Source organism: Temnothorax longispinosus, chromosome 5 (genome assembly GCF_030848805.1).
Source record: "Temnothorax longispinosus isolate EJ_2023e chromosome 5, Tlon_JGU_v1, whole genome shotgun sequence".
Taxonomy (NCBI): domain Eukaryota; kingdom Metazoa; phylum Arthropoda; class Insecta; order Hymenoptera; family Formicidae; genus Temnothorax; species Temnothorax longispinosus.
In genome coordinates, this window is record NC_092362.1 from 4,616,421 (window position 1) to 4,642,989 (window position 26,569).

The 26,569-nt window shown below is 31.3% G+C and overlaps 4 protein-coding genes across 8 annotated transcripts in view; all 4 read right to left on the reverse strand.

The window, feature by feature from the left end:
- Positions 1 to 2,087: 2,087 nt before the first annotated feature.
- LOC139813238 (odorant receptor Or2-like) lies at positions 2,088 to 6,365 on the reverse strand. 4 transcript variants are annotated; one of them, XM_071778617.1, is made up of 7 exons: positions 5,336 to 6,359; positions 5,018 to 5,196; positions 4,497 to 4,903; positions 3,945 to 4,044; positions 3,115 to 3,216; positions 2,868 to 3,026; positions 2,092 to 2,344 (listed from the first exon to the last, which is right to left on the reverse strand). In XM_071778617.1, exons 2-7 carry the CDS (start codon positions 5,102 to 5,104, stop codon positions 2,285 to 2,287), a joined length of 915 nt encoding a protein of 304 aa, XP_071634718.1. In that variant the 5' UTR covers positions 5,105 to 5,196; positions 5,336 to 6,359; the 3' UTR covers positions 2,092 to 2,284. The 4 variants fall into 4 exon arrangements, with proteins under 4 accessions (XP_071634717.1, XP_071634716.1, XP_071634718.1 ...); XM_071778615.1 differs by having other exon boundaries at positions 2,091 to 2,344; positions 5,018 to 6,360; XM_071778616.1 differs by lacking the exon at positions 3,945 to 4,044 and having other exon boundaries at positions 2,088 to 2,344; positions 3,115 to 3,169; positions 5,018 to 6,362.
- A 658-nt stretch (positions 6,366 to 7,023) lies between these two features.
- Positions 7,024 to 10,124, reverse strand: LOC139813234 (odorant receptor 13a-like). The gene is made up of 6 exons (XM_071778608.1): positions 9,483 to 10,124; positions 8,982 to 9,391; positions 8,376 to 8,475; positions 7,893 to 7,994; positions 7,650 to 7,808; positions 7,024 to 7,194 (listed from the first exon to the last, which is right to left on the reverse strand). The coding sequence occupies exons 1-6, from the start codon at positions 9,774 to 9,776 to the stop codon at positions 7,129 to 7,131; spliced, it is 1,131 nt and encodes a 376-aa protein (XP_071634709.1). The 5' UTR covers positions 9,777 to 10,124; the 3' UTR covers positions 7,024 to 7,128.
- A 313-nt stretch (positions 10,125 to 10,437) lies between these two features.
- On the reverse strand, positions 10,438 to 12,508 carry LOC139813243 (odorant receptor Or2). The gene is made up of 5 exons (XM_071778629.1): positions 12,212 to 12,508; positions 11,956 to 12,055; positions 11,763 to 11,861; positions 11,417 to 11,575; positions 10,438 to 11,257 (listed from the first exon to the last, which is right to left on the reverse strand). Exons 1-5 carry the CDS (start codon positions 12,403 to 12,405, stop codon positions 11,192 to 11,194), a joined length of 618 nt encoding a protein of 205 aa, XP_071634730.1. The 5' UTR covers positions 12,406 to 12,508; the 3' UTR covers positions 10,438 to 11,191.
- Positions 12,509 to 13,975: 1,467 nt separating this feature from the next.
- The window catches only part of LOC139813229 (major royal jelly protein 1-like), a 129,595-nt gene continuing 117,001 nt past the window's right edge, over positions 13,976 to 26,569 (reverse strand). The window contains exons 1-6 of one of the 2 annotated variants that reach the window (XM_071778597.1): positions 17,475 to 18,789; positions 16,801 to 16,970; positions 16,473 to 16,685; positions 16,143 to 16,311; positions 15,412 to 15,647; positions 13,976 to 15,263 (exon numbers count right to left, since the gene is read on the reverse strand). In XM_071778597.1, coding sequence (XP_071634698.1) covers positions 14,697 to 15,263; positions 15,412 to 15,647; positions 16,143 to 16,311; positions 16,473 to 16,685; positions 16,801 to 16,970; positions 17,475 to 17,667 — 1,548 coding nt within the window. In that variant the 5' untranslated portion in view covers positions 17,668 to 18,789 and the 3' untranslated portion in view covers positions 13,976 to 14,696. Of the gene's footprint in view, positions 15,264 to 15,411; positions 15,648 to 16,142; positions 16,312 to 16,472; positions 16,686 to 16,800; positions 16,971 to 17,474; positions 18,790 to 26,569 lie in introns of those variants that run through there. The other variant, XM_071778598.1, reaches the window with a different exon arrangement.

A 26,569-nucleotide genomic window follows, 5' to 3' on the forward strand; every position in this document is an offset into this window, starting at 1 on the left:
AAGAAGTCTTTAGACGTCATCTTGTTACCCCTGGGGAGACAGCTGCCGCCGTACTTAAAAATTGTATACATAGCAAATACATTAAAGATGTTCCCAACTTACATACGGTACTGTTCCCTTTCTCTTTTGATAAAATTCAACCAATAAAAACAGAGTAGAAGGATCCGTGCCCACACATCTACTTCTCTCTTTCTAGGTCCCTCAAGACGAAAGATCAAAGAAATTTTGCCGCATGCTCCGTCCAGTATATGTTGATATACTATATGTTGATATGTTGATATACTATATGTTGATGAGTACTACTATGAAAGAGTATAGCAAAGGGAAATTATACTATATAGGAGAATATAAATTTTTGCATTTTTCTGTTTTTTTTTGTATGGGGGTTTACATAATCAAAATTATCATGAAGCATACACTCATGACATATGTAATAAAATGTATAATCATGTGTAGGTATATATTTGAATTTAATAAGCGTTTTTTGTCTGTAAAGAGATAAAAAAATATGCATGTATACAGAGTAAGATTTATCTATTCTCTAATTTTCAGAATATATTAATGTATCAATGATGCATATTCTAATAGATGTCGCAACAAAAGTAAAAAATGAATTAAAAAAAGAGATTTCTATATAACATCCCGGAGATACGCTATGCATATTATCTATTTACTTTCTAGATATTGCAGATAAACAATATATACATTATTTTGGTTTTTCGATTATTTTGTATAACATAATTTTGTATTGCTAGATAAATTGCAGTAAGATATTTTGATTTATAGATCCGGGAATAATTTTTTATGTATAACTATATATAAAAATTATATATAAAATTTAATATAAAAAAGTTTTTTGCAGAGAGTTTAACTCTTTTAGTAGCATTTTCTCTTCATTTACGTTACAATAATTTTACCGATGCATATCCCTCCTGCGATAGGAGAGAGAAGTATGCGAGAAGTAACATATGGTTCACTGAAATAATATACAACGGTTTTAAAAACATAGACTTCAAACTCACGCAACCTTTGTATGTCGTAATTTTGAGAAAACGAAAGTTGTAATGTTCTGCATTATAGAAATAGGTAAAACGATGCAATAGGCTATAGATATAGCAAATCTGTTACAAAAACGTAACGTTATCTCTATAATGTGAAAATTTCCCACTCTCTTCGTTTAGTTTAAAAAAACTGATATTCAAGGGATTAGTTTTTTCTGTCGTATACTACGAAGATATTCATTTGCAGTTGCACTCTTCGTCCTTTTTCAACTTCTGAATTGAGGTAAAGTTTTGTGCTAAATTATGCAATATAACATAATATATAACAATAATTGTAAAAAATATGATTTTAATTTAACAAAATTCACTGAGATTCAATTTTGCCAAATTTTTGCCGAAAAAGTTACACAAGCAACGTAATACACGTAACATATGTAACGTTCACGTAGCGTATTGATAAGGAACTATGTGAACGTTATACCTTACTTATACATACTTATTGCCGACGTATTAATACCATCTGTAGACCGTATTAAATATTTGATATGTAATGATAAAGATTGTTCCTCATATTAATGAAACAATTATTCTAATGAGTGTCAGAAGAAAAATGCGTATTCAGGACAGCTGTTATACCGCATAATAACTTTACTAATTTGTACAGTTATTTAGCTCCCTTTAAATGATATTCGCATTAATTGTGTTCTTATCTTAATAGTCTTTAATATTAATTTAATTAGTCACTAAAAGCGCTTTTGTCATTTTGTGTCATTAGGTCATTTCTTCGACTATAGAAGTACTTCTATAGGCAAAAAATTATACATAATGTTACATAACATGTGAAGATTGAGAGAATTAATTTATTCAGAGTTATTTATACGATGGAAAAAAAATTATTATCATCATATTTATACAATGCACAATACTATTAACAATGTGCTGTATATGTAATACTCACTGTAATAAAAATTAGATGACCTATTATTGCTAAAGTACTGAGACTTATGGTTAATAATGCAAAGGGACGAACTACAGCAACCTTGGATATGAAAAAACTAAAAGGTAAGAAAATTAATGCAACATACTTACAAAATTTTTAACTAATTATAATATTGTTATATATAATTGTAGCAACTTTTGAATTTATTGTGACATCTATGACATGTAATGTGACATAACGCAATAATGAAACAAATATTGATTATTTGCTATTTAATACATATAATTGCTCGCATTTTTTCCAAATTTATCGGCAGCACATGTCCTTGCTCGCTCCATCCATTTCAGACATTTTGCATGGCTACTCGTAGTGTCGTGAAATAGGAAAATATAGTTGACAAATACTGTAACATTTGTAATATTTGTACGTACTGAAATATTTCAACTAATGTATTAGCTTATTCTGAAATGTGTATGGTAGCTTATATAAAAATTGAAATGGGTAAAATAATGCTTGTCGTGCATTTGATTGTATGATATAATGTATCGAGACAACTTATATCTCTAAGAAATCAACTAAACCACGGTATATACATAGTAACGACAGAGTGAAAGTTTTTAGTGCATGGGTTCCAATTCCGTACAACCAGGAATACGGTGGCCTGTATGTATGACAAAGAGAAAGATACTTCTCTCTCTTTCTCTCTTAAGCATTCATACAATCAGGAAGATGGTGGCAAATCATGTGTGACCTGGCAACTACTACATCAAAAGTGCCGACGCTCACTGTCGCTACTGTATATACTGTGACTAAACTATATTGTCCTTTTTGTGTATATTTGATTGTATATAATGATGTGTTTCTAATATGTATTGCAATTGCTGTGCATGTTTAATATCGCAACACAGTTAGGCTTAATTTCTTACCGATGCATAGTATTTTAAAGATAATGCGGGCATAACACATGGTACTGAGACAGTTACTGGTTTTTGAGCTCTTAACATGACTATGTGTAGAGCCTTTCGTAAAGCGATTGGTTGTTGGTACCATTCCGTATAAAAAACTGCCTGTTCGATCTCATCACTCTAGAAACGGTATTAGATAATAGTGTTAATTTATTGCAATTGAGCAATCAAAATGAAGCAACTGTTTCTGTGATAACAGCTGACTTACTATATGAATCAAATGTTCTGCTGGCCACGTATACATAAATACCACTGACAATCCACTAAAAATTATACCAACACATTGGATTTTCATTAATAACGGCTGATCCTATTTAAGATACAATATGAATTATTTAATGCATATATAAGAATTTTAAAAATATGAAAGAGATGTTATTTTTTTCAGATTGCTTTGTTATGCTTGTATGTCATGTTCATCACATTCATGTGGAATTTAATTTTAGTGTTATAATAAGTACAAATTATTATTATTATTCAGAATTTATAATCGATAAATTTTAAAGGAAATTTTTATCTATATATAGAAGATTAAATCAAATATACATTGTATATAAATGTAGGGGGAGTCCGGGAGACTTGACCATAGAGGAGAGTTGAACCACTTCAAATATCTCGTTCAAATTTTGAACAAAGAGCTCAATCCGAGCACGTTAAAACACGCTTGTCTCAATCACAGTCGAAACGCACTACCAAGCGTCATGTTGTCACGTGCTCGGATTGAGCACTTTGTTCAAAATTTGAACGAGATATTTGAAGTGGTTCAACTCTCCTCTATGGTCAAGTCTCCCGGACTCCCCCTACTCATAATATTATACACATATTAGAATACACTCACGTGCACGCGCATGCACACATATTGACATAAGTATCACGTTCTATGTATCGTATTTAAAAATTCTACAAACATTCTTGTTTCTTTATTGTTTCTTAACATGCTTTAAATGTTTTAATTAAAAGGATGGGGCATGTATATTTTCAGATATTAATCGAATCTGCGAACATACTACTGAACTAAAGCAGCCATTTGGTACTCACAGCTAACATAATAAGGCCCACTATTATTAATGCGATAGTACTAAGCCATACAGATGTTAATGCAAAGGGGCGAACTAAGATGACCACTTCTTCCGTATACCTGATATAATGATTATGTTGTGTAAATGATAATGTTACTAATCGTTAATATTCCTTTGTATAAATTAACATATATAACAAAAATTTCTAATCCAATGATATTATAAAAAAGATTATGTAATATAATTTTAAACAATTGTTTTAAAAAAATTGTATGACTATTATGATCTTTATAATTATGATTATAATACAATAAATAATAATAAAATAATCTTATGAAATTTACGTCATTAATACAAAAGTTAATTCTAACATCTATTAAAATGTTAATATGAGTAATGAATTTTTTTGTAGCAACACAAAAACTGTAAGACACATATATGTTTGTAAATATTGATGATATTGAAACTCTGCATGAATGCATAGTACATCAACAAAGATTAGAATTATAAAAATGTTGTGCGGGAAATGGAACAAAATTCTAACTTTAAAGATAATACAATAGTATCTTACTTTAATAGATTCTGATGTTCTCGAATGCATTTCTTTAATTCAGAGTTGTTTGTAATTTCTTGCAGCTTCTCGACTAGTATTTCAAATCTTGCCGACGAAAACCATAATAAGAGCGCCATAAAAATAGGCATACACAATTGAGCAGCACCTTGCAAACAAGCTATAGTCTGTTGTATAAAGATTATAGATTTTATAGGTTGACGATAAATATTGAATGGATATTCGGCGTTTGTCGGAAACGGTTGATCTAGCGTAATAGGTCCAAATATGATGAAAAGGCAACTCAGATAAATCCAAAATATAGATCCGCCATAGAAATAAACGCATTTATCGATATATCGTTGAACGACTGCTTCTTCGCGAGGCTTAAGTAATTCGCAGAAACTTTCCATTTCGAAAGTAACCAACTGGAATCGATTATATGTATCTTAATATAAATTTACAAAGATAAAACGCATAGAATGGTAAAGTTTGCTTGCTTTTACTCTTACGTAACCATTAAATGTATTGATATTAATTACTTGTAAACGATAAGAATTAACTTTACAGCACACAATATTGCAAATAACTTGTACAGCTGGGCACAGAACGCTTATCGATTTTGCCATAACGACAGGATCATCAAAATGGTTTCGCACCGCATTGATTAAACCTGCAGCTACGCTACCGGTTACAATTAGGCTAAAGCACTGATATATTCCTGCACAAATAACTTTCAATTTAATTGTGTCTTTTGGGAGAGGCCAACACCAAGTTATGAACAAACTTAATTTTACAATAGCGATGATTTTCTTTAATGTCAACTTTGACCACATTATTAAAATAATAAATGCACATACATGCACACGTATTGCTATATGTACTAAAAGACGACTTAAAAAGTTACAACGGGGAGAAACGGATATATAAGGAAAATTTTAACACAAATGGTTATGCGTTCTCATCACTTCTGTTTTACATCGACTATACATCCGCAATGAAATTCTCATAAAATGAGCAATAAAGATGTGTATGTATAACGTAAAAAGTAAGACTTATATTCCACCAATATCTATTTTTAACATAAATTGCGGAAGTGGCATAAGGGATGTTATTAATTTACTACATAATTTGAAATTTTCTCTCTTTGTATTTTCCTTGAAACCATAAAAACCAAAGCTTTTAGAAGAACATTTTCTATCCATAATAAGCGTGAATACGTGTGGTGAATACGCGTGGTGAATACGCATATTATGAAAGTGCGCTGTAATTGAGGAATCATTTTACAGCAATTACTTTATAACTTATTCAACACACGTACGATGAATTTCCTGACGCAACCTTAGTTTCATTGAAAATTTCCTTGAAAATGGAGATCTTTTGTTATACTGCGAGTATTGCAATTGAGCATGCTAGTGAGAATTGAATTTAATATTATCTTTACCTATTAATATGTACTCGTTTTTATTTTTATTTCTAGAAATTAAGGATCTAAAAAGGCTAAATTTTGATCTTTTTGAATTGCTTTTAAATTTATTATATATTAAATATTTATTATTTTATAACATTGTGAGCTATGTGAAGATATCATACACATGAGCTACATAACTAAAATTAAAACATTTATGTGTAAAGAAAATAAGTATAAGGAAGTATAACATGTTAGGTACATCGAAATAATATATGGTAGGTTTATAAGAATATGATGTTCTACTCAATTTTTATGTGTCATAATTTTAAGAAACAAAGGATTTAATATTCTACAATATACAGATAAGTGCAGTGTTGTAGCAATAGTTATGTATATCAACAAAAATATTCATCATATACGACGGAACATATTTAAACAGAAAAGATTCTGTTGAAAAACCATAAAAATCAGATATATTGGAGATATAAGGTAAGCAAATTTTTATTTTCTAATTCTGGCAAATAAAACGGACATATTTTATAGTAAAATGTTTATATTGCTATTTTTAAATCATTTACATGTATTGTTGTATGTATACGTATACCAGCATAAGTACTATGATACTTTTTTAATATATTATTTAAAATTTTTGATGTAATTATATACTTCTAAAATTAATAAGTATTAAAAAATATTCTAGATTAAAGTGGCTTCTATCTTTCTTTCTTCCAAAAAAAAGAACTAGAAAATTGGATATATTTTATACTTTGTACTTTATTTTAATTTAATATTATCTACATTAAAAAATAAATTTATATGTATATTTTATACTTTATATTTTATATTTGATGTTAAATATTATCAAAATATAACATACTCAATCGACAATTTATTTTTAAATAATCGATATTATTGTTATAACTATAATTTATAATTTGTCAAAATTTAAGCCTTTATATTTGGAAAAAAACGCTTTAAAGAAGAGAAATTAGGAAATTTATTATATAATTTTTTATGATCTTATATCTTCTTAGGCGAGTTCTTTGATGTCCTATAATACATATGTGCATTATTCTATTTTACCACATTATGTAGAAAATACAATTTTTAAAATAAAATCTGATGCAAATAAAGAAATTTGTTCAAACAAGAATATTTAATAATCTAATTTGATATTTTATAACAATACAGAAAACTTTTTTCTTCGTCAGTGCTTCATTAAAAATACATACGTTGCTTTACTTATATTCCAGAATCTTCGAACATTATTCGCATTGTAGTAAAGTAGGAGAATATTGTTGAGAGATACTGGAACATTAATCATATTATGAGCATGTACATTTTTTGTAACAATTTACTATATATATGTGTAAATGTATTTTAATTATAATGGATGTATTTGCAAGTTATTTTTGAGACATTAGTATTGATTTCTTATTGAACGTGTGATTAACGCAAAAATAAGTACTTTAGAAAGTAGAAGTATATTAATAACCATAATTTTTCAAATTTCAATTTTAGCATATAATAATTCTGATACTTAGACATAAAGTAGATTTAGCTTTGCTACATTTTATTAAATTAGAGATTTCGTATCATAAATTTTCTTGTATTTTTTTATATTTGTTTTTTTCTTTCTTTAAGAAATAAAGGAGAAAAGAAGAAAATTCTTCTCGTATTATAATTTCAAATAATTACAGATAACCGGATGACTAATGTGCATTACTGAGGAATTTTAATAATAGTCAAAATCACTATCTCACCGATGCGTAATAACGTAAAGACAACGAGGGCAAACCGCATGGCAATACAACAAGTATTGGCTTCTGGCTTCTCAGTATAACCATCTGTAAGTTCTTCCGAAAATATTCTGATTCTTCATACCAATCCATTTCAAAAACTGCTTGTGCTATATTGGTACTCTAAACAATACATCCGCATAAATAATAAAGTATAAATTACGTGCAAATATGATAACGTTATTTTCTTATAAATAATTAACTTACTATATGAATCAAATGTTCCGCTGGCCACGCATACATGAATACTTCTAATAAGGCACTGGTTGCTAAAAAGACACATTGGATCTTCAAAGAGAACGATACCCCCTAATTAAACAAATATGATGCGGAACGTTATTACTAGAAAAAATTTTGATAATACGAATTATCTAATCTAAAAATACCAGTGCTTGTCAAATGTACATTTATACAATATAAAATAAACGTACGTATTAGATGGATAGCTTTATCGTATATTTATACATATATGAATAAATTCATTTTTATGGTAATATTATTACATTTTGAGTCTCATATTTATCATTAAAAAAAAAATACATAAAGGATGATATGTGCAAAATGTATTTCCAAATTTACAGATTATAATAAGTTTAATAATAATACTGTACGTGATTACTGTATGTAATAACATTCTTAGTTATTACATAGTCACAGCATGCCAAAATAACTGCATGAAATTATACTTACTGTAATAAAAATAAGGCCAAATACTATTAATGATACAGTACTGAAAAATACAGTTACCAATGCAAAAGGACGAACTGTAAGGGCTACTTCTCCTGCATACCTAAGATCACGTTTAAAATATTTTGTCTCATATCGCACCCCAAGAAGAATACTGTCACAACTCAAAAATTCACGATTTATAGGAGAGAGAAAAAACAAATTTAATTCAATTTCATGGATTGTGAGATAACTAACGCAATTACAATTATGATATTTTGTTATAATGAAACTTATATACTGTTTCGAAGAAGTTTGTTGTGATTCACTTGTCAAATTGCTTATGGCACTATTAATTCAAGAAATCGCAATATTACCGGTTTAAAAAAATAACGATACTTCAGCCCGTGCAGCGCGAATTTCGCATATAAACTTGTGACACTGTTGTAGCACATAACATTTTAGGCATTATACTTTTTACGGGCTTAACTCAAAATCGAAATTTTTTGAGTTGTGACAGTATTCTTCTCGGGGTACGATACATAAAGTAATATCTATTTTAAATAGTTATAAATACATGCAATATAACTAAAATATTTATCAGTTACGCGTTTTAGAAAGATTTCATACTCAAGTAATTGTTGATGCTTTTCGATGCATTTCGCGAGATCATAGATATTCGTGATTGTACGTAACTCCTCGGTCAACAATTTAAATCTCGCTGACGCCAGCCAGAGCAAAAGCGCCATGAAAGCGTTTACACACAAATGCGCGGCTATGAACAGACCAACCACGATTTGGTGCATGTACGTAATAGCCCTTAGCGGTTGATGGGACGCGTCAAATGGAAAATCAGCGGGTGCTGGAAGCGGCTCGTCTAGCACGATGGGCCCCACGAAGAGGCCGAAGAGACTCATGTAGAATAAACTTATACAGAAACCATAGAAGGTGGAATATTTATCAATATACTCCCGCTGAACGATCGTTTCCTCGTACGGCTTTATTAGCGCGCAAAAATTCTCCATTTCGAGAGTAACGCACTACAATTGAAAATAGAATATTATATCAAACTGATGATGCATGAGAAGAACACCTGTTTTATTTCTCAGAAGCAGCATCTGTATTAATTACTTGTAATCGTTGATAAATAGCTAAGTGACACAGAATGTTGCCAATAACATGGCTACAAGGAAACAAGCCTAATGATGATTTTATGAGGAGATCGAGATCGTCGAGATTCTGCACAAGAGCATATATCATTGACGCTAATACGGCTATAGTCAGTAATATACAGACATACTGATACAGCTTCATGCACAGCACTTTGCGTTTACTGGTGTTTAATGATAGCGGCCAAAACCATATAACAAACAAACTCAACTTTACGACGGCAATCGTCTTTTTCAGCGTTACTTTCTCTTGCATGACTCCGTTGAATTACATACAAAAGTACGTAAAAGTATATTGCAAATACTATTTCTTATTCGGAATCATTTCTCGTGTTGTCGAGCAATCGATACAATTCAAGAAACTTGCAGTAAAATATCGGAATTGGAATACTGTAGAGTCTATCTTAAAGAGCCATATACCGTCTTGAAAATTTTTCTTTTACACAAAATACACGCTATCTCAATAATATTCTCTTATAAAATATGCGCTAGGTAGAAGCGCGGAAAGATGGTACATTTTGCATCGGTTACCTTTAGTGTAAAAAAAGTACGCATGCATTAGAGCAAATTAAGTTGCTGTATAATTTCTTGCGGTTTTACTGAGATGTAAAATGTCGGAGAAATACGAAATAGCTGTGCGATATTAGGTATTCTTCTGCCGACTAACACTAAGTGGCAGAAAACATTAATAATTTATTGGATATGCCTCTGAAATGGGAAATGTGGTATTACATAACAGCTGTTTCCGGCACTATTAAAACATTGATGAATCTTCTAACTCGAACTAAGGTAAAAGTGAAAAATAAAGATCGTAGAAATACCTAAGTGAAAAGTAAAAAAGAAATTCTCTTTTATTCGCGCACAGTCTATTCTCTAAACTTATACGATACAAATTTCTCTCCAAGGTAATTTATTCTACTCTTAGCTAAGAATCTAAATTTTCTCAAGTTAAATTACTAGTTGTCAGACATGGTATTTTTTTCTAAACTGAATATTTTTCTCATTATACATAAATGCAGTGTTCTTAATATTATGTATCGTTTAAATTGTGTGTATTTATAAATCTCTTTTAAGCGGTAATAAATTTAAAATTCTCTTAAAAATATTTGTGCTGGCTGTAATCATATATACATAGAAGTTTGAATTATGTCAGTAAACAATGGAATCAATCTAAGTGAACATCAAAACAATTAGCTTAATTTTAAAAGATCATAAGTAACGGGACTTCGTAATTTATAATATATGTATTTATTATTTTGTGATATTATTTTTTATTTTATTTGTGATATTATTTGTGATTTTGAGAGTTGTGTGTGGAGATATGTCACACGAATAAGGTAACTAAAATTAAAAATAAATTAAAACAATATCGTAGAAAAATTTCTAAACTGCAAGATTAAATAACAGAAAAAGATTGATGATAATTATAATAATTTTTTACGAATAATGTTACTGCAACTACAAAATTTTAAAAAGTTTTAATTTATTTACCATTTTTTTTCACATTCAGAAAAGCTTGTAATATACACACATAACAAGTAATGACATGCTCGATGAAGAATTTTTGCAGCAGTCGATTCTTTTTCATCGCAAAGTGTGCATTTATATAATTCGTATATCATTGTATCTAATAGTTAAGTAAGTGCACAAGATAATCCATACTTTCTTACTTCAATGATTCAAATCGCCGATTATTGCTCTCATTGTTGTGAAATACGATAAAAGTGTCACGAGATACTGTAAAAATGTAAAATCTAGTTTTTGTTATATTATTTCACTTTGTATAATAGCTTAAAGCTATTATAAAATATATTACATTTTATTATACAAATTTTATTGCTTATATATAATGTTTCATGGCAAAATATACTAGCATAATATTTAAGCAAAATATACCTTAGCGTAATATTTAAGAGATAAGATTCCTAGCAAGTGTCCTATATTGATTACAAGTGGTCTTTGACTTCTTTGCATTATGAAGCATATGTTTTTAATAATGCAATGTGATCTTCCAACCCACGTCATATTATATATCGCCATTGACACTCGTTCACTCTGAAATCGTGGCAGTATTTCAATTTCATTTCTTAAATAATGTATTAATTAATTTGCTAAAATGTATGTACTAACACACCATCTCTTGTGTTTTTTTTATAAAATACGCGATATTTATGTTTATCTATAATTTAATACGGATTTGATAAGATATATGGAAATTAAGACTGTTTATATCATTAATTACATTTTCCATTAAATCGTCAGCTGGCCAAGCAGTAATGTATATTCTCAGACATCCAGATATTACAACAAAAATAAATTGAGACGTCCCCAACGATTGTCTCTATATTACATAATAGAATCGTTAGGTTAGATGAATTTGAATGAAATAAATATTATTGATGAACAAAAATGGTAACTAGTAGAATATAACATACATAAATAATTGGGAAAGTACCGCAAACAGCAGCTACTGCCATTACAATGATTGTCATAAAAAGACAACATTGTACAATATTTTTCGTTTCATCAACAAACCTATAGTTTTTACATAAAATAATAATTTTATTATTTGCAATTATCATCATATTATTTTATTATATAATGAATTTATTATGTTTAATATTAAAAAGATGTTCAAAAACATTCAAAAATTCAATATTTCTCAGACTTATAAATTTCTGACTATCTTACTTGATTATTTCCTGATGTTTCTTGATACACGAGTTTATGTGTCTTTCATTCTTTGCAGCTTGTATTTCGAAACATAACATCTCTAATCTGGCAGCTGCATATAAGAAGAATACGGCAAACGTGAAATCTATCCCGACGCAAAGTCCACATTGCACAACAGTGTGGACTTGCGTGGCATAGATGATAAACATCATAAGTGGTGATTCAATGGGAAATGGATACAATCCTTCGGAAGGAAATTTCTTCGAAGCAAACACCGGGATGCAACAAAAGGTTATTATTGTTAAGAAATAGCATATTATAACAAATATGGAAAAGACAGCATAACGATCTATGTATTTTTGCAGGATGATTTTTTCATGGTCGTTGGAAACAAGAAGAAAATTCTTCATCTCCGTTAGGGTGCGCTATAAATTTAATTAATATTTTTAGTAATAAGCTGAGAGATATATTTAACGTTACGAAGAAAGTCATACAATTACATCAAATAATATTTTCGAAATATAATTAAGACAATGCTAGAATTACCAATAGAACCTAATAATTTTTGCGTACATGTCATTCTTTATTGGTTTTATAAAATTATAAATCCTTTTCCAGGATTAAAGTATACACGCAAACGGAGAAGAAACGAGTCAACTTTACATTGAGAAAGAAAAAGAATTATAGAAGTATATAATTTGGTTCTTTCTCAACGTAGTAAGTTGACTTGTCCCTTCTCCGTTTGGGTATATACTTTAATTCTGGAAAAGGATTTATAATTCTATAGAACCAATAAAAAACACGTACGCGAAAATGACATTTTGTCGGTAAAACAGATGACTCCAGCATCGCCTTAAGCGTCTATCGGAAAAAAATGTAACTGTGTTCAAATATGTTAAGGTAAATGTATGTACCTGGACACGTACCTATGTTTGGACATTTTTATCGTTTTATAGTCCTTAAATAACGCGAATTAAAATCAAAGAATCAAATATAAAAATATTTTCTTTGCATTATACTTATTTATCTTTGATTTTAATTCACGTTATACTTATTTCAAAACTACAATAATAAAGGTGTTCAGACATAGGACATTAAGTGTCCCGGCATTGATACATTTACCTTATACGTATCGAGTAATAAATAAGATACATCACTGATCTTCATAATAATATACTTCTATTAAGTAAATAATTATTAAAATAAATGGATAATTCCTTGTTACTTCAATTATTATTATTATTTTGATTATATATTTACGAGAATACTATTTAATGCACGAAAATCGTATACTATACCTGTATGCGTGCGCTTTTGTGTTTGCATATGAAGAGCTTGGCTAACAGATTTATTACACAGGCAAATTCCGTTAAAGTCTTCATTATTGTCGTTACATCGTGCCAATGTTCATAAATAGCGTACATTAATGTCATCTGTATCATAATCGTGTTCAAAATGGTAAAACTGTAGTAGATGTTTCGAAAAACTAATACAAGTTTGCCGACATTAGGATCATGCGGCCACGTACATGTCACGCTATTACATATTTGTAAGAAACGAAGTACTTGATAAAATTTCGGACGTAATAGTTTCATTATCCGAGCAATTCAAATCGTTTGTAAAGATCAAGATGACACCCGAGCTTTCTGACGAACAGAATACTTTTAACAAAATTGGAAACCGGAGTAGTTAAAATGGTGTAAATCGATAGCCCGTTTATCAAAAAAGCGATGATAACGAGGATATTTAACGTTAAACAGTTGACTAATAAGTTATTCTATCTAAGGAAACAATTCCGGAGTTATTTATTCAGGTGAAAATTAATCGCATTGATTACAAACGCCACGAAAACAACATTATAAGATATCATCAACAGGATATCATCAAATGAATATTTTATCTTTTAATTAAGGAGAAACTTAATTCTTGGTAAAAACATTTCATCGTACTTATGTACAAATAGCTTCTTTAAAAACGTATTATTAGAAGATATGCGAAATAATTACACATACGTCTGTTATTAAAATATTTAGATCTAGAATTAATAAATTTAATTCAATATAATAGGCTTATCTATCTCTTATTCAGCAATATTCATGCTATTTTTGTAGATATAAAATATTACATATTGATTTATAAATATAATTTAATAAAATAAATGATAAAAACTGTATAAAATGTTTAATAGACACATTAAAAATAGTATACAAATATTATTTACTGGAAATTATGAAGACTAACGTTTTCAAGTATATAATTTAATGAATGGCAGTCACGTTACATGATCTGCGCAGAGTGCATACACACTTGAAGGATTTACAGCGTGGCAACATACCAATCTGGATTTATGTCAACGACGGTAGCGTGCCTCGACGTCGTGCATCTATGTAAACAGCAAAGTCCGCTCGTGCAGCTTACCCGATTCCATTAAGTACAGCAGAAATATTGCACTTATGAAATATTTGCTATCAACTTAGGACTAACATCACGTTTCTACGTGCTGTTACAAATGGTATTTGTTATCTTCATCATATTTATCATAATACCAAGGTTTATCATAATACCAAGGTCTATCATGCCGATGTCCAGGATGTTCAGGATACCCAGGATACCCAGGATGCTCAGGATACCCAGAATGCCCAGGATATTTAGGAGGCTCAGGATACCCAGGATGCTCAGGATACCCAGGATGCCCAGGATATTTAGGAGGCTCAGGATACCGAGGTTGCCCAGGATACGGAGGTTGCCCAGGATATTTAGGATGCTCAGGATACCTAGGTTTCTCAGGATATCCAGGATACCAAGGTTGCCTGGGATATTCAGGATGTCCAGGCTGCCCAGGTTGCCCAGGTTTACCATGATCATTGTTACAAGAAGCAAAACAACTTGTTTCCTTCCGTATTTCCTCTATATCCATGGTGAGAATGCGGAAGTTTGTCTCGTTTAGATTTAATGTATTAGTAATGACACGTTGAAATCTATTTGTTAAAGTCATCAGCGTCTTTCCGTGATTTACAACTTTCATCCCACTTGCAAATTGCAATTTTGTGGAATCGTTCACGATAAGCTCCTAAAAATTTTTGAAAAATATATTGTATTTTATAAAAATTAAGATTGTGTTGACAATTCTCAAAGAAACAAGATAATGTAGGGTATAAATATTCAAAATAATTTGTTATCGAATAATATACGATAAAAAGTGCGTTTAGATATCTCACCGTATTGGCAGAAATAAATTCCTTAGTAGCATCTTGGCATAAAATGGATGTGTCTGGGATATTACTAAAAAATATTGCGCATTGCTCGGATGCTATCGCTGCTGTTTGCCCAGATAATGTACCCGCCAATTGAGTTAGATTATCAGCTTCGTTTTTGTTTAGTTCTGAACATTTTTGTTTATTACACATGTTCATCTTATATATTTGGTTTCCCGCCAAGGGAGAATAGAACAAGTCTACAAAATTTGCAATAGAGATATTAACAATTGTAAAGACGAATAGTATGGCATTACTTTTTTGTTTTTACTGTTTTTACTGTTAACTAGGCGTAAATATGTATAACTACAGATAAGAAAAGAAACACAAATGGAAATGGTACAACTCAAGTATCAGTATAATGAATCAGTACTATGAATAGATAGAACTTAAAAGTTTTAACACGCCATGTATGATGTTTTCACAATGAGTTTATATAAGGTAAATGTACCAATGCCGGGACATTTAAGACCTTTATTATTTTAGTTTTTAAAGTATAACGCGAATTAAAATTAAAGATAAAAATGTAATACAAGAAAAATATTTTTATCTTTGATTCTTCGATTTCAATTTGCGTTATAACTTATTTAAGGACTAAAATGATAAAAATGTCCAGACATACGTGTCCAGGCATTGGTACATTTACCTTAAGCTCATACTAATTTTTTTTATGTTAAAAAAAAATAAGTACTTGCCTTCATCGATAATTGCTAAGCCGAGAATACCGTCCTCCAAATAAAAACTCTGACCTTCTATGGTGAAATTAGGATTAGTCGGTTTCATGAAATCAGATTCAATTCTGCAGAAGCCTGAATTCTCATTGTATATCGCCAAACCGTAACCTTCAATGTCAGACATAAACACCTGTATATGTATATACGTTGCATGTTAATTTATTATTTAATTAATATAATAGTTGCATATTAATTTAAATAACAAGATGTGACATATTTTCATGAGAATAGAACAAAGTGCATGTACCTACTGTTGTGACTAAACGCGTAAAGTTTGAGAAAAATACTAACGGTCGCATCGTTTATGTTATTGCAATCTCGAACATAAGCAAGTGGTGTTACGAGCAATCCAGTGCCATTTTCGTTACTAGCGATGTCATCGGGGATAGTAATACGTTTAATAAGGTAATTTATTCTTAAATCGAAGATCAATAGTTTCGGAGGACAAACTGCTTCTTCCCCGATTTTGCCACAATCCAGAACGAAAAGATAATTGCATTTGATCTAATGCAAAAATAGATATATACATAATAATATTGTATATACATAATACATAATAATATTAATTATTTACATAATTTTTTACGATAGCTGTATATCGCTCTAAAAAAATACTAACAGATATCCTGTATACACTTATAATGCCATCACAATCATCATTTACACTATACCATGACCAATTTGGATATGGTTCCAAAAGTGGACCGCCTGGCCCTATTTCAGCAGACACTGTCATCAAACTAGCTGGTACTCCCTCTTCAGTTACCGCAGTAACAAATATTCTACCATCTACAAAAATTTTGTTGAAAAATTGCACGCTGTTGAAATATGTTTTATGGCAAATACATTATAATTCTGTTGCAATGGAAATATTATATATTGATCTCTTTATTAACACCAAAATATGTTTAATGGAACATTGACAATAACGATATTAAATACTAATAAATTGTGTTACATAAAATTAATGTATCTAATTATATTTATATTTTAACTTTCGACTCTCATGCTGATTTCCTAGACATAAGTTTAAAAGTGGAGCAAATGGCTAAAAACGAGTAAATAAATATCTTCTTGAAAATTGTATAGGTATATTATGCATTTATTTGTCTTAAATAAGAGACTTATAACTTAAAAATAAAATTAGAAAAATCCAAAAAAATTATTAAAAAATTTTAGCAGAATTATTTAAAAAATTATTTATAGAGCAAACGGCTCTCTTGGGTGTCGAAAAGTTAATATAAAATTACACTAAAATTTAATTAGTTAATTGTTCAAATAGTGTCTACTTACCTTCTGACCTGTCTACATCGTATAAGACGCATGAATTTGGGTTATATTGGCTAGAATTTAGCATTTCCTCTTTCTGACCTTCATATGCCCAGCGATAATCAATATATTTCCAAATGTATACATCTTCCAGATTAACACCAAAGCTTACAGTTATGATCGTCAAAATTAATGCGACAAATAGAGGATATTTCATTTTCAGCGTAACGGATACCTGCTATTGCACACAATAAAATAACGTAACTAAACTCTCATCGAGAGTTGGAGAGTTGGAGAGTTCTCACTCGAACCGATGGACACGTATTTTGCGAGGACGAATCTATTAATGATAGCTCGCACTTAGCCGATATCTATGAGAAGTTTCCAACTCATACATATGAAAACACTTTTCAGAAAAACTTTCATTATATCAGCGATGAACAATAGCGGTCTCGTTTAAAGTCGTTCGATTCTTGTTAATGATAAAGGCACTCGTTACAGATGCGCGGAATGTTATCCTATCAATGGGACTTCTAAGAATAGGTGTTATGTAGTATGTACGGTAGAGGTAAGAAGATATATAGATATTTGTTATGTAATTTCTCTTTTATTTTCAGTGCTTTTGTTTTAAAACAAGTGTACGGTGCCTATAAGCAGTGTTTAAATAAGAATGTTATTTTATATAAATATTTAGTTATTAATGATATATTGATTTTGAAATAAACTAACGCGTTGTACGTTATACTCTTATAAGTATGTTTTTTAAGCAAGTCTTTTTTAAAAAAAATTATTTTATTTTCTACATATACGAAAATAGAAGGTCTAAAATGTCTACTTTGTATGCATCTACCTTGTAAAAAATGCTTCTATTTAGACAACCCATGTGACAAAAAATCTTTTGTTATATGTATTGAGAAAATGGATTATTTTCTACTTCCTCAGGGTCTGTGCTGACATGTGGAAACGACATATGGAAACTTTAATTAAATGATACATATATGTAATTAACCAAACAAAACTGATATTTATATTTTATCTAAAATTATTGTCATTTTTTTGAATAATGTTAACCTATCTGTTGCCATATTGAATAAAACGTTTGTGGCTAGGATTATAATTGCCAATTATATTTTATTGCATTCTGCTTGTACGTCGAATCTTTCCACAGATAATTGAGGTATTTCCATCTGTACTCCTTCAATTCAACATCGAAGCTTATGTTTGCAACTGTTAGAATTTTAATACAATAAATAGTGAATGCGTCATTTTTAGTGTAACAAACGTGGTCTCCAGTAAATGCACAATAAAATGAATGAATTTCATTAATATAGATATCACAAGAGTAAATGCGACAACAGCCAGTACAATATTCACTCCAATTTATATATAGATAAGAACTTACTGTAGGTATGTACATACAAAAACAGTTTTCAGATTAATCTTCATTATACTGATATAGTTAAAAACTACGTCGTTTAAAGTTATTTGCTCTAGCATTATTGATAATGATTATGTGTGCCAGATGCGCAATGTGTTATCTTATCAGTGAGTTTTGAAAAAACGGTGTATGCATATTTTTTATAGAAGAAGAACACGGTGCATATATAAAAGAATTACGTCATTAAAAAGTATTATTAATCTGTTCAAGTTTGGTCTATCAGTTTTTATTATTAATTACAACAAAATTTTGCAAATTGTGTGATCTATTTTGCGTATATTCTTTAATAATTAAATGTTGTATTAAGCTTATATAATTTTGTAAAATCACACTTAAATATTTATTTGATTGTGGTTTATATTAAACCTTGCTCTATTTTTAAGAATAGTTCTTAAAAATAATTTCTATTATGAAAGAGAAAGAGAGGGAGAGAGAGACAGAGAATAACATAGAGCATCAGCGTATTAGACCAAACTTTATAAGGCTTCTATGTATGTACGGAATCTCTGAAATTTCAAACGTTTGTAACTCAAGAACTGATTAACCAAATCTTAAAAAATTTTATATAAACATCTTATTCGTTATTCAGATTAATATTTTTTTTAATTACTACTTTGAAAAAAATCTTTACGTTAGAATCAACTTGAATCAAATTTTTCAAATTATTTCTTACTGTTTAATTTATATCTCGTTACTAATTTATATCCCAAATCATGGTTTAATATAGCAACTGAAGGATAAACGAAAAGAGATTCTATCTATTGAAAAAACAAAAAGTAACACTTACCAGAAGTGTTGGTACGCCGATGCCCGATGCCTCTCCTAGGCCTCCTCCTCCTCTCAGGCTGCTCGGGATGTCAGTCTACGCAAGATTCCCTCGTTGCTTCGATGCCATTCGTTCACTCTCTCAGCGTCGTTATTTTCTGAAACATTTTCAAATGAACGATTTGATTAAATAAAGACAGGATAGATAGAAAATTTTTAGACATAAGTGACATAGTACGTAAAAATCAATTACACTCATCACCTTCTTTCAGGCTGTTCTGGTCGCAAAATCCTCCTCCACCTCCAGGTCAGCTTCGTAAGAATGCGGTTTCCGCAGATCCGGTGGATCTGGTGCCATTAAGACTCGTGGCAATGCTGTGTCAGTAGTCAGTACTAGTCCAGTGTTCCCTCGATGCGGAGTCTACGGAGATGCTCCTTCCTGCGTGGATATCTTCTGTAACATATAAATAATCGAATCGATTAAAAAATTGTTATGCGCATCGAACAACTTATTCGTTATTCAGATTAATATTATTTCAAATTACTACTTCGAAGAAAATCTTTACGTTAGAATCAACTTAATCAAATTTTTCAAATTACTTCTTTTTATTCATTTATATTCCGAATCACGGTTTAATATAGCGACTGAATAAGGATAAACAAAAAGAGGAATTCTATCTTTAGAAAAAATAAAAAGTAACACTTACCAGAAGTGTTGGTACGCCGGTGCTCGATGCCTATCCTAGGCCTCCTCCTCCTCTCAGGCTGCACGGGATGTCAGCTACGCAGGATTCCCTCATTGCTCCGATGTCACGTTCAGCGTCGTTATTTTCTGAAACATTCAAATAAACGATTCGATTAAGTAAATACAGAAAAGATAGAAAATTGTTGAACATAACTGACATAGTACGTAAAAATCAATTACACTCACCACCTTCTTTCAGGCTGTTCCGGCCGCAAAATCCTCCTCCACCTCCAGGTCAGCCATTCGTAAGAATGCGTAAACCGCATATCCGATATATCTGGTGCCACGTAAGAGCCATTAGGACTCGTGGCAATGCAGCGTTAGTTCATCCCTTAAGCAAGGAAAATCAAGAAGCATTTCAGCTATATTGCATTAATTTTACGACGCTGTTGCAATATAGTTGAAATGTTTCTCGACTTTTCTCGCTTAATGGGAATGTAATTGCTGAAAACAATTAAAAATTTCTCCCTACCTACGTTTTAACTAAGTCCCTACCTACGCTTATTTCACCACGATTCTCTACGCTAAAACTCACCGACCCTGATGCGCAGCAGCGGAGCTGTATCTGCAACGTCGCGCGTCGCTACGATGATTCTGTAACAATCAAACATGTAATCCAAATTAGAACAGGAAAGAAAAGAGACAGTCAGTATTTCGAAAATTAATTACCGAACGTAAAACACGGAATTCTATATTTTAATTCGTTAAATAAATTTAATTAAAAAATCACGTTTAATTTCTTGAAAGTTTACTCTATTTATTGAACACATGAATTTGAAATAAAATTTTAAAAATAAAAATCTTTTTTAATTTTTAATCTCTGACTAACTTTACTATTTGATTGAAAAACCGATTGGTTAAACTTTCCGAGAACGACACAATATGTATAAATCAATTATATTTACCTCATGTTGTTCCGCCGGCGCCTGATGTCTCTCACAGGCCTCCACCTCCTCTCAGGCTGCTCGGGGTGTCCCTCATGTTCCCTCGATGCGAAGATGATGCTCCTTCCCGCGCGAATATTTTCTGTAACATAAAAATAATCGAATCGATTAAATAATTGTCGCGCGCATTGAACATCTTATTCGTTAATCAGATTAATATTCTTTCAAATTACTTCTTCGAAAAAAGTCTTTACGTTAGAATCAACTTGAATCAAATTTTTCAAGTTATTTTTTTTTACTAATTTATATTTAAAAACACGGTTTAATGTAGCAACTAAATAAGGATAAACAAAAAGAGGGATTCTATAATATCTTTAGAAAAAATATAAAGTAACACTTACTAAAAGTGTTGGTACGCCGATGCCCAATGCCTATCCTAGGCCTCCTCCTCCTCTCAGACTGGTCGGAATGTCAGCTCCGGGTGCGCAAAACCCGTAGTGGAGGGCTCCCCCGTGCCCCTAAAGGGTCCGGGAGGACTCCCCCCACCCCCTAGAGGGAAGATTTTTTACACGCTTGATTTTTTTTCAAGCGTGATGTCTGTGTTCAGACAGGGGATTTCAGACAGATCAGACAGAACAGAGTTCAGACAGATCAGAAACGCGAATTAACGCATTAATTATTTACCGATTATTTATGCGATAACCACGTTATCTCGACGCGATAGAAAGCTTATACGTCTAGAGCCCCCGCGGTGTCGCGGTCCCTGATTCGGATATAAAGGGAAATTATTCCATCAAGCGACACAATAGGCTATTGCCTGGAGCTAAAAATGACGCCTATTCGGAACTAATTCTTTAATGGAATTTTATTGATTTATACGATCATTTGACACTAAAATAAGTTAAAAAACGAAAATGCTATTAAATTAAGGGGTGCACTTCTGAGATATTAACAAAAAAGATCATTTTCCATTGTTTTTAAAATATCTCGAAAACGACGCAAAATACGAAAAAAATACAAGACAACTTTTTTGTAGGAAATAAAATTTTACATAGAATACGTATATAAAAAGTTTCTTTTGGATATCGGAAACCCAAGAAAGAAAATTAAAACAAAATTGAAAAATAACGAAAATTTGGGAAAAAAGATTTTTTTTATATTTTTGCGTATAACTTTTTTTCTAGCAGTGTAAGTGATTTTTTTGTTCTGAGATGAAAGAAAGTAGACATTCTAACGAAAAAAATGCGGGGTTGAAAATATTTTTACGACCAATAGTGACCGAGATATCGTTCATGCAAGTTGAATGGTTTTAGTAAGTTTTTCAGTGTTTTGCTTTGATTTTAATTTAATGTTATTTAAATTGTTAAAAGTATGCAGTAAGACGTAAGCAGTAAGCTATTGACCAACCACAGTCAATTATTTTTGGATTGTAAAAATCTTATTAGTCAATAGCTTACTGTTTATGCCTTACTGCATATTCTTACGGCTATTGTAGATGACGCATAAAAGTAATGTATTTTTATTAATATTTGCAAAAAAAAACAATTTAAATAACATTAAATTAAAATCAAAGCAAAACACTGAAAAACTTACTAAAACCATTCAACTTGCATGAACGATATCTCGGTCACTATTGGTCGTAAAAATATTTTCAACCCCGCATTTTTTTCGTTAGAATGTCTACTTTCTTTCATCTCAGAACAAAAAATCACTTACACTGCTAGAAAAAAAGTTATACGCAAAAATATAAAAAAAATCTTTTTTCCCAAATTTTCGTTATTTTTCAATTTTGTTTTAATTTTCTTTCTTGGGTTTCCGATATCCAAAAGAAACTTTTTATATACGTATTCTATGTAAAATTTTATTTCCTACAAAAAAGTTGTCTTGTATTTTTTTCGTATTTTGCGTCGTTTTCGAGATATTTTAAAAACAATGGAAAATGATCTTTTTTGTTAATATCTCAGAAGTGCACCCCTTAATTTAATAGCATTTTCGTTTTTTAACTTATTTTAGTGTCAAATGATCGTATGAATCAATAAAATTCCATTAAAGAATTACTTCCTTTTAAAAACACATAGACAATAGCCTACAAGTCGACACAACCATCGTTCTATCAATGAGTAACAAAAACAAAACTACATTTGTGTCGACTGGCGTCTTAATCTCTTTGGAAAGGCGACAAAGCGAGGAACAGTGCCTCCCGTCTTTTTGCATTCGGATCCGTAAAATCGCCCTCCTTTCGCTTACGACGCGAAAAGACACGGCCTCGCTTTTTCTATAAAAGAAAATAAAAAGTTCGACTGCCGAGGTTTACTTTAATCCCGCTAAAATGACAGCCGATTTACGATATCCTCCTGTGTGAAACGTCGGGATGGAACCACAGAGGCGCGTTTTACTCCCGAATGGACCGAGCCGCGGGATAATAGTATTAGGATGACAGCGAGTGACTGTGTTACCGGTTCGTATTACGATATGATCAAACTGTCGAAGAAATTCTTGCTCGGTGAAATTCCAGAAACATTAACGAAGATAACGGATGGACATATCCTTGGCTCCTTTTTTCATAAATATTTTTAAAAAGTAAAACTCGACGATTTTGGAACGGCACTCTCGAAAGCGCGACGCGACGAGCCGTTTTTATACGATCGGCGGCGAAGTGCAATGGGTACCTTTGGCTTCCCCGTCGTCAGAGTGCAGAGTTCTTATTATGAAACTTTTCGGAATGAATTCCGATCGGAATTCATTTTGAAAAGTTCCATAATATGTACCCTGAACACCTCGAGGTACTGAGCCTCTCCACCATCTGCAAGGTCGTACTCAGTGGGAGAGGATTTTATATCATGGCAAAAAGCTGTGTATTTTTCGGTAATCAAAAAATGAGTATCGAACGCACACATAAGTAAGGCGCCGCTTTTATAAGATAATTATCGCGTAAATACATCGCGATGGAAAAACAGTTTTGCGCGACACTTTGTGGGTCTCCCGAAGTTAAAATTAGGAAAACGCTAATAATTACGATTGCACGATATTTTGTGTTTCCGAAAATGCGACGCGACGAACCGCTTATACGATCGAGCGCGATTTAAAGTCACGCATTGGAGACTTTGAACGACACGTGGCACTGTGTTAACAGTACGATAAATACGTATACATCAGTTGTTTTCCCCGTCTTTCGGTTTTTTCTTTCGGTCTTCAAACTACTGGACCATCCCGGCGTATTTTAAAGTGGTTTGGGGATTTATCACCGGCGAGAAACTATACTCCGGCGATAACTTTATACTCCGAAAATGAATATCGAGTTTCGTTCGTATACTACCAGCACGTTCGTCACTAGTACGAAATATTTAATATCGTAAAACATATATCAAATATTTTAATCTAATATATTAATTAATTATGGCAGAACACTCTCTCTGATCGCGCGTGGCTTGTGACGCTACCCCTTCGCTCGAGTGTCGCCGTAAGAATGTAGCCTACCTGCCGCGCCGCGAGTAAACAAAGCAATTAAGCGCTCGAGCTGCCGCGTGAACAGCTGTTACTACGTCACACGCAACGAAATATTTAAACTTACAAAACAAATAATAATGTACGGTGTGTGCGTTTAATACGTAGGTATCTCGTGTATTTCAAAGTAAATTCGGTACGTTCATGGATTTCCGTCGCGTATATTATTGTCAACATTGAAATAGAAAATTATAAATTATCTTTTTAGAAATATTAAATGGAACCTTTTTCTTTATACTACGCGAGGAATAGAATAGCGTGGTTTCGTTCGTCTGATAATGTACGATTTAACTTTAACAAACAATTATCTAACAATAATTACGAGGAAAATGAAAAAGCAATGTTATCTTTTTACAATGCTGTTCTATTTTTATTAAATATCATGCGATTAAATGCATTTTGGCTAAACTTGACTTCGCATTTATTTTGTTATATATATTATATTAAATTAGTTGTTATATTTCGAGATTTAATTAAATTTTTTTTCAATAAAAACAAATCAATTTGTACAATAATATAGAGGCCCTCCACCACCCCCGCAAACTTTTATTGGCGGTCCTCTTTTCTTTGGATATGTGCTTCTTAATTTATTTATTTTTCTCGTCATATAATGTACAATATATAATATTAAAATTTATAATTTTTCAATTTATTTGACGTAAAAAATATAGAAAGTATAGGTACAGGATTATAAAATACAAAAAATTTGAATTGAGATATTTACATACCTATTCTTTTTATGAGATATTCTGCACATTTATTATTATAAAGTTACATTTATATGAGATATTACATTTATATCATATATATTTATATAAAATACAATTTTATATTATGTATATATACATTTGCAGATGTAGCACGGACGCGCACCAAAATAATGTTTTATCGGCAGTGTCGGAAAATGAATGTGGTTACGTAGTACTAATTTCGAAAATGGATGTACTGCCAGTAGTGTACAGGGGCTTTTGATAGTCTAATGGTGCGTCTCCACCTGAGAGTAAGAACTCTCGAGAGCAAAAAGAAAGAGAGAGAGAGAGATACTCTCGAGAGTCTCTTTCTCTTTCTCTCTTTTTGCTCTCGAGAGTTCTTACTCGCAGGTGGACACGCACCCTTACGAAAAAGACCGGACTTTTCTCAGGCTTCTCTCTGGTAATACTTTTGTACATAACAAAGTTACCAAGATTATCATCAGCTAATATTATTTTGATTGAGTATAATAAACTAGGTAAAATAATTTATGATTTTTTAAATGTTATAAATGACATAACAGTAACGACGTAATAATTTCTATTATAAAAAATCTAATATATATTTTTTTATGCAATACGAAATGTTATGCTGTTTTACTAACAACAGTGGGTAACATTACATTCGTCGATAACGTATACTCTTTCGCTATTGATTTATACCGTCAGATGATCAGAGACTTAATAAATCAATAAATGTTGGAGTAGCAACAATCCGTGCCATTTATTAGTTTATTTCAGATTAATTTAACTTTTATTACTGCGTAATAATTTAACATTAACTCCCTAACTTCAGATTCCCTGGCACTCTGGCTAATTCACAATTCACAACCCATGTCGACAAAAGTTTCGAAAATATCTTCCCGAGTTTGCAACTCGGTGGCGTTTAGCCACTCAGCGGTTCGCACTAATGTAAGCACAAATCTTAACGCGACTCACCATCTTCTCGGCAACAAAGTACTCCCAGCTTCCGCAACTTCGGCTTATATGAGTTCCGTTAATTAGTGCGTCGCGCCGAGTATTATTCCGTTAAA

What these genes read in the sequence shown, in the direction of transcription:
- LOC139813238 (XM_071778615.1), bottom strand. Translation starts at nt 5,311, where the DNA reads ATGTGGTCAAAGTTGACATTAAAGAAAATCATCGCTATTGTAAAATTA. An exon ending in TGGGCCTTATTATGTTAGCT is followed by an intron (nt 3,217 to 3,944) that starts GTGAGTACCAAA and finishes TATCTTAAATAG; the next exon opens with GATCAGCCGTTATTAATGAA. An exon ending in CTTTAAAATACTATGCATCG is followed by an intron (nt 2,345 to 2,867) that starts GTAAGAAATTAA and finishes CAAATGTTACAG; the next exon opens with TATTTGTCAACTATATTTTC.
- LOC139813234 (XM_071778608.1), bottom strand. Translation starts at nt 9,776, where the DNA reads ATGCAAGAGAAAGTAACGCTGAAAAAGACGATTGCCGTCGTAAAGTTG. An exon ending in AAGCATCAACAATTACTTGA is followed by an intron (nt 8,476 to 8,981) that starts GTATGAAATCTT and finishes ACGTGATCTTAG; the next exon opens with GTATGCAGGAGAAGTAGCCC. An exon ending in CGGAACATTTGATTCATATA is followed by an intron (nt 7,809 to 7,892) that starts GTAAGTTAATTA and finishes TGTATTGTTTAG; the next exon opens with AGTACCAATATAGCACAAGC.
- LOC139813243 (XM_071778629.1), bottom strand. Translation starts at nt 12,405, where the DNA reads ATGATGTTTATCATCTATGCCACGCAAGTCCACACTGTTGTGCAATGT. An exon ending in GTACTTTCCCAATTATTTAT is followed by an intron (nt 11,862 to 11,955) that starts GTATGTTATATT and finishes TATGTAATATAG; the next exon opens with AGACAATCGTTGGGGACGTC. An exon ending in CTGACGATTTAATGGAAAAT is followed by an intron (nt 11,576 to 11,762) that starts GTAATTAATGAT and finishes CCACGATTTCAG; the next exon opens with AGTGAACGAGTGTCAATGGC.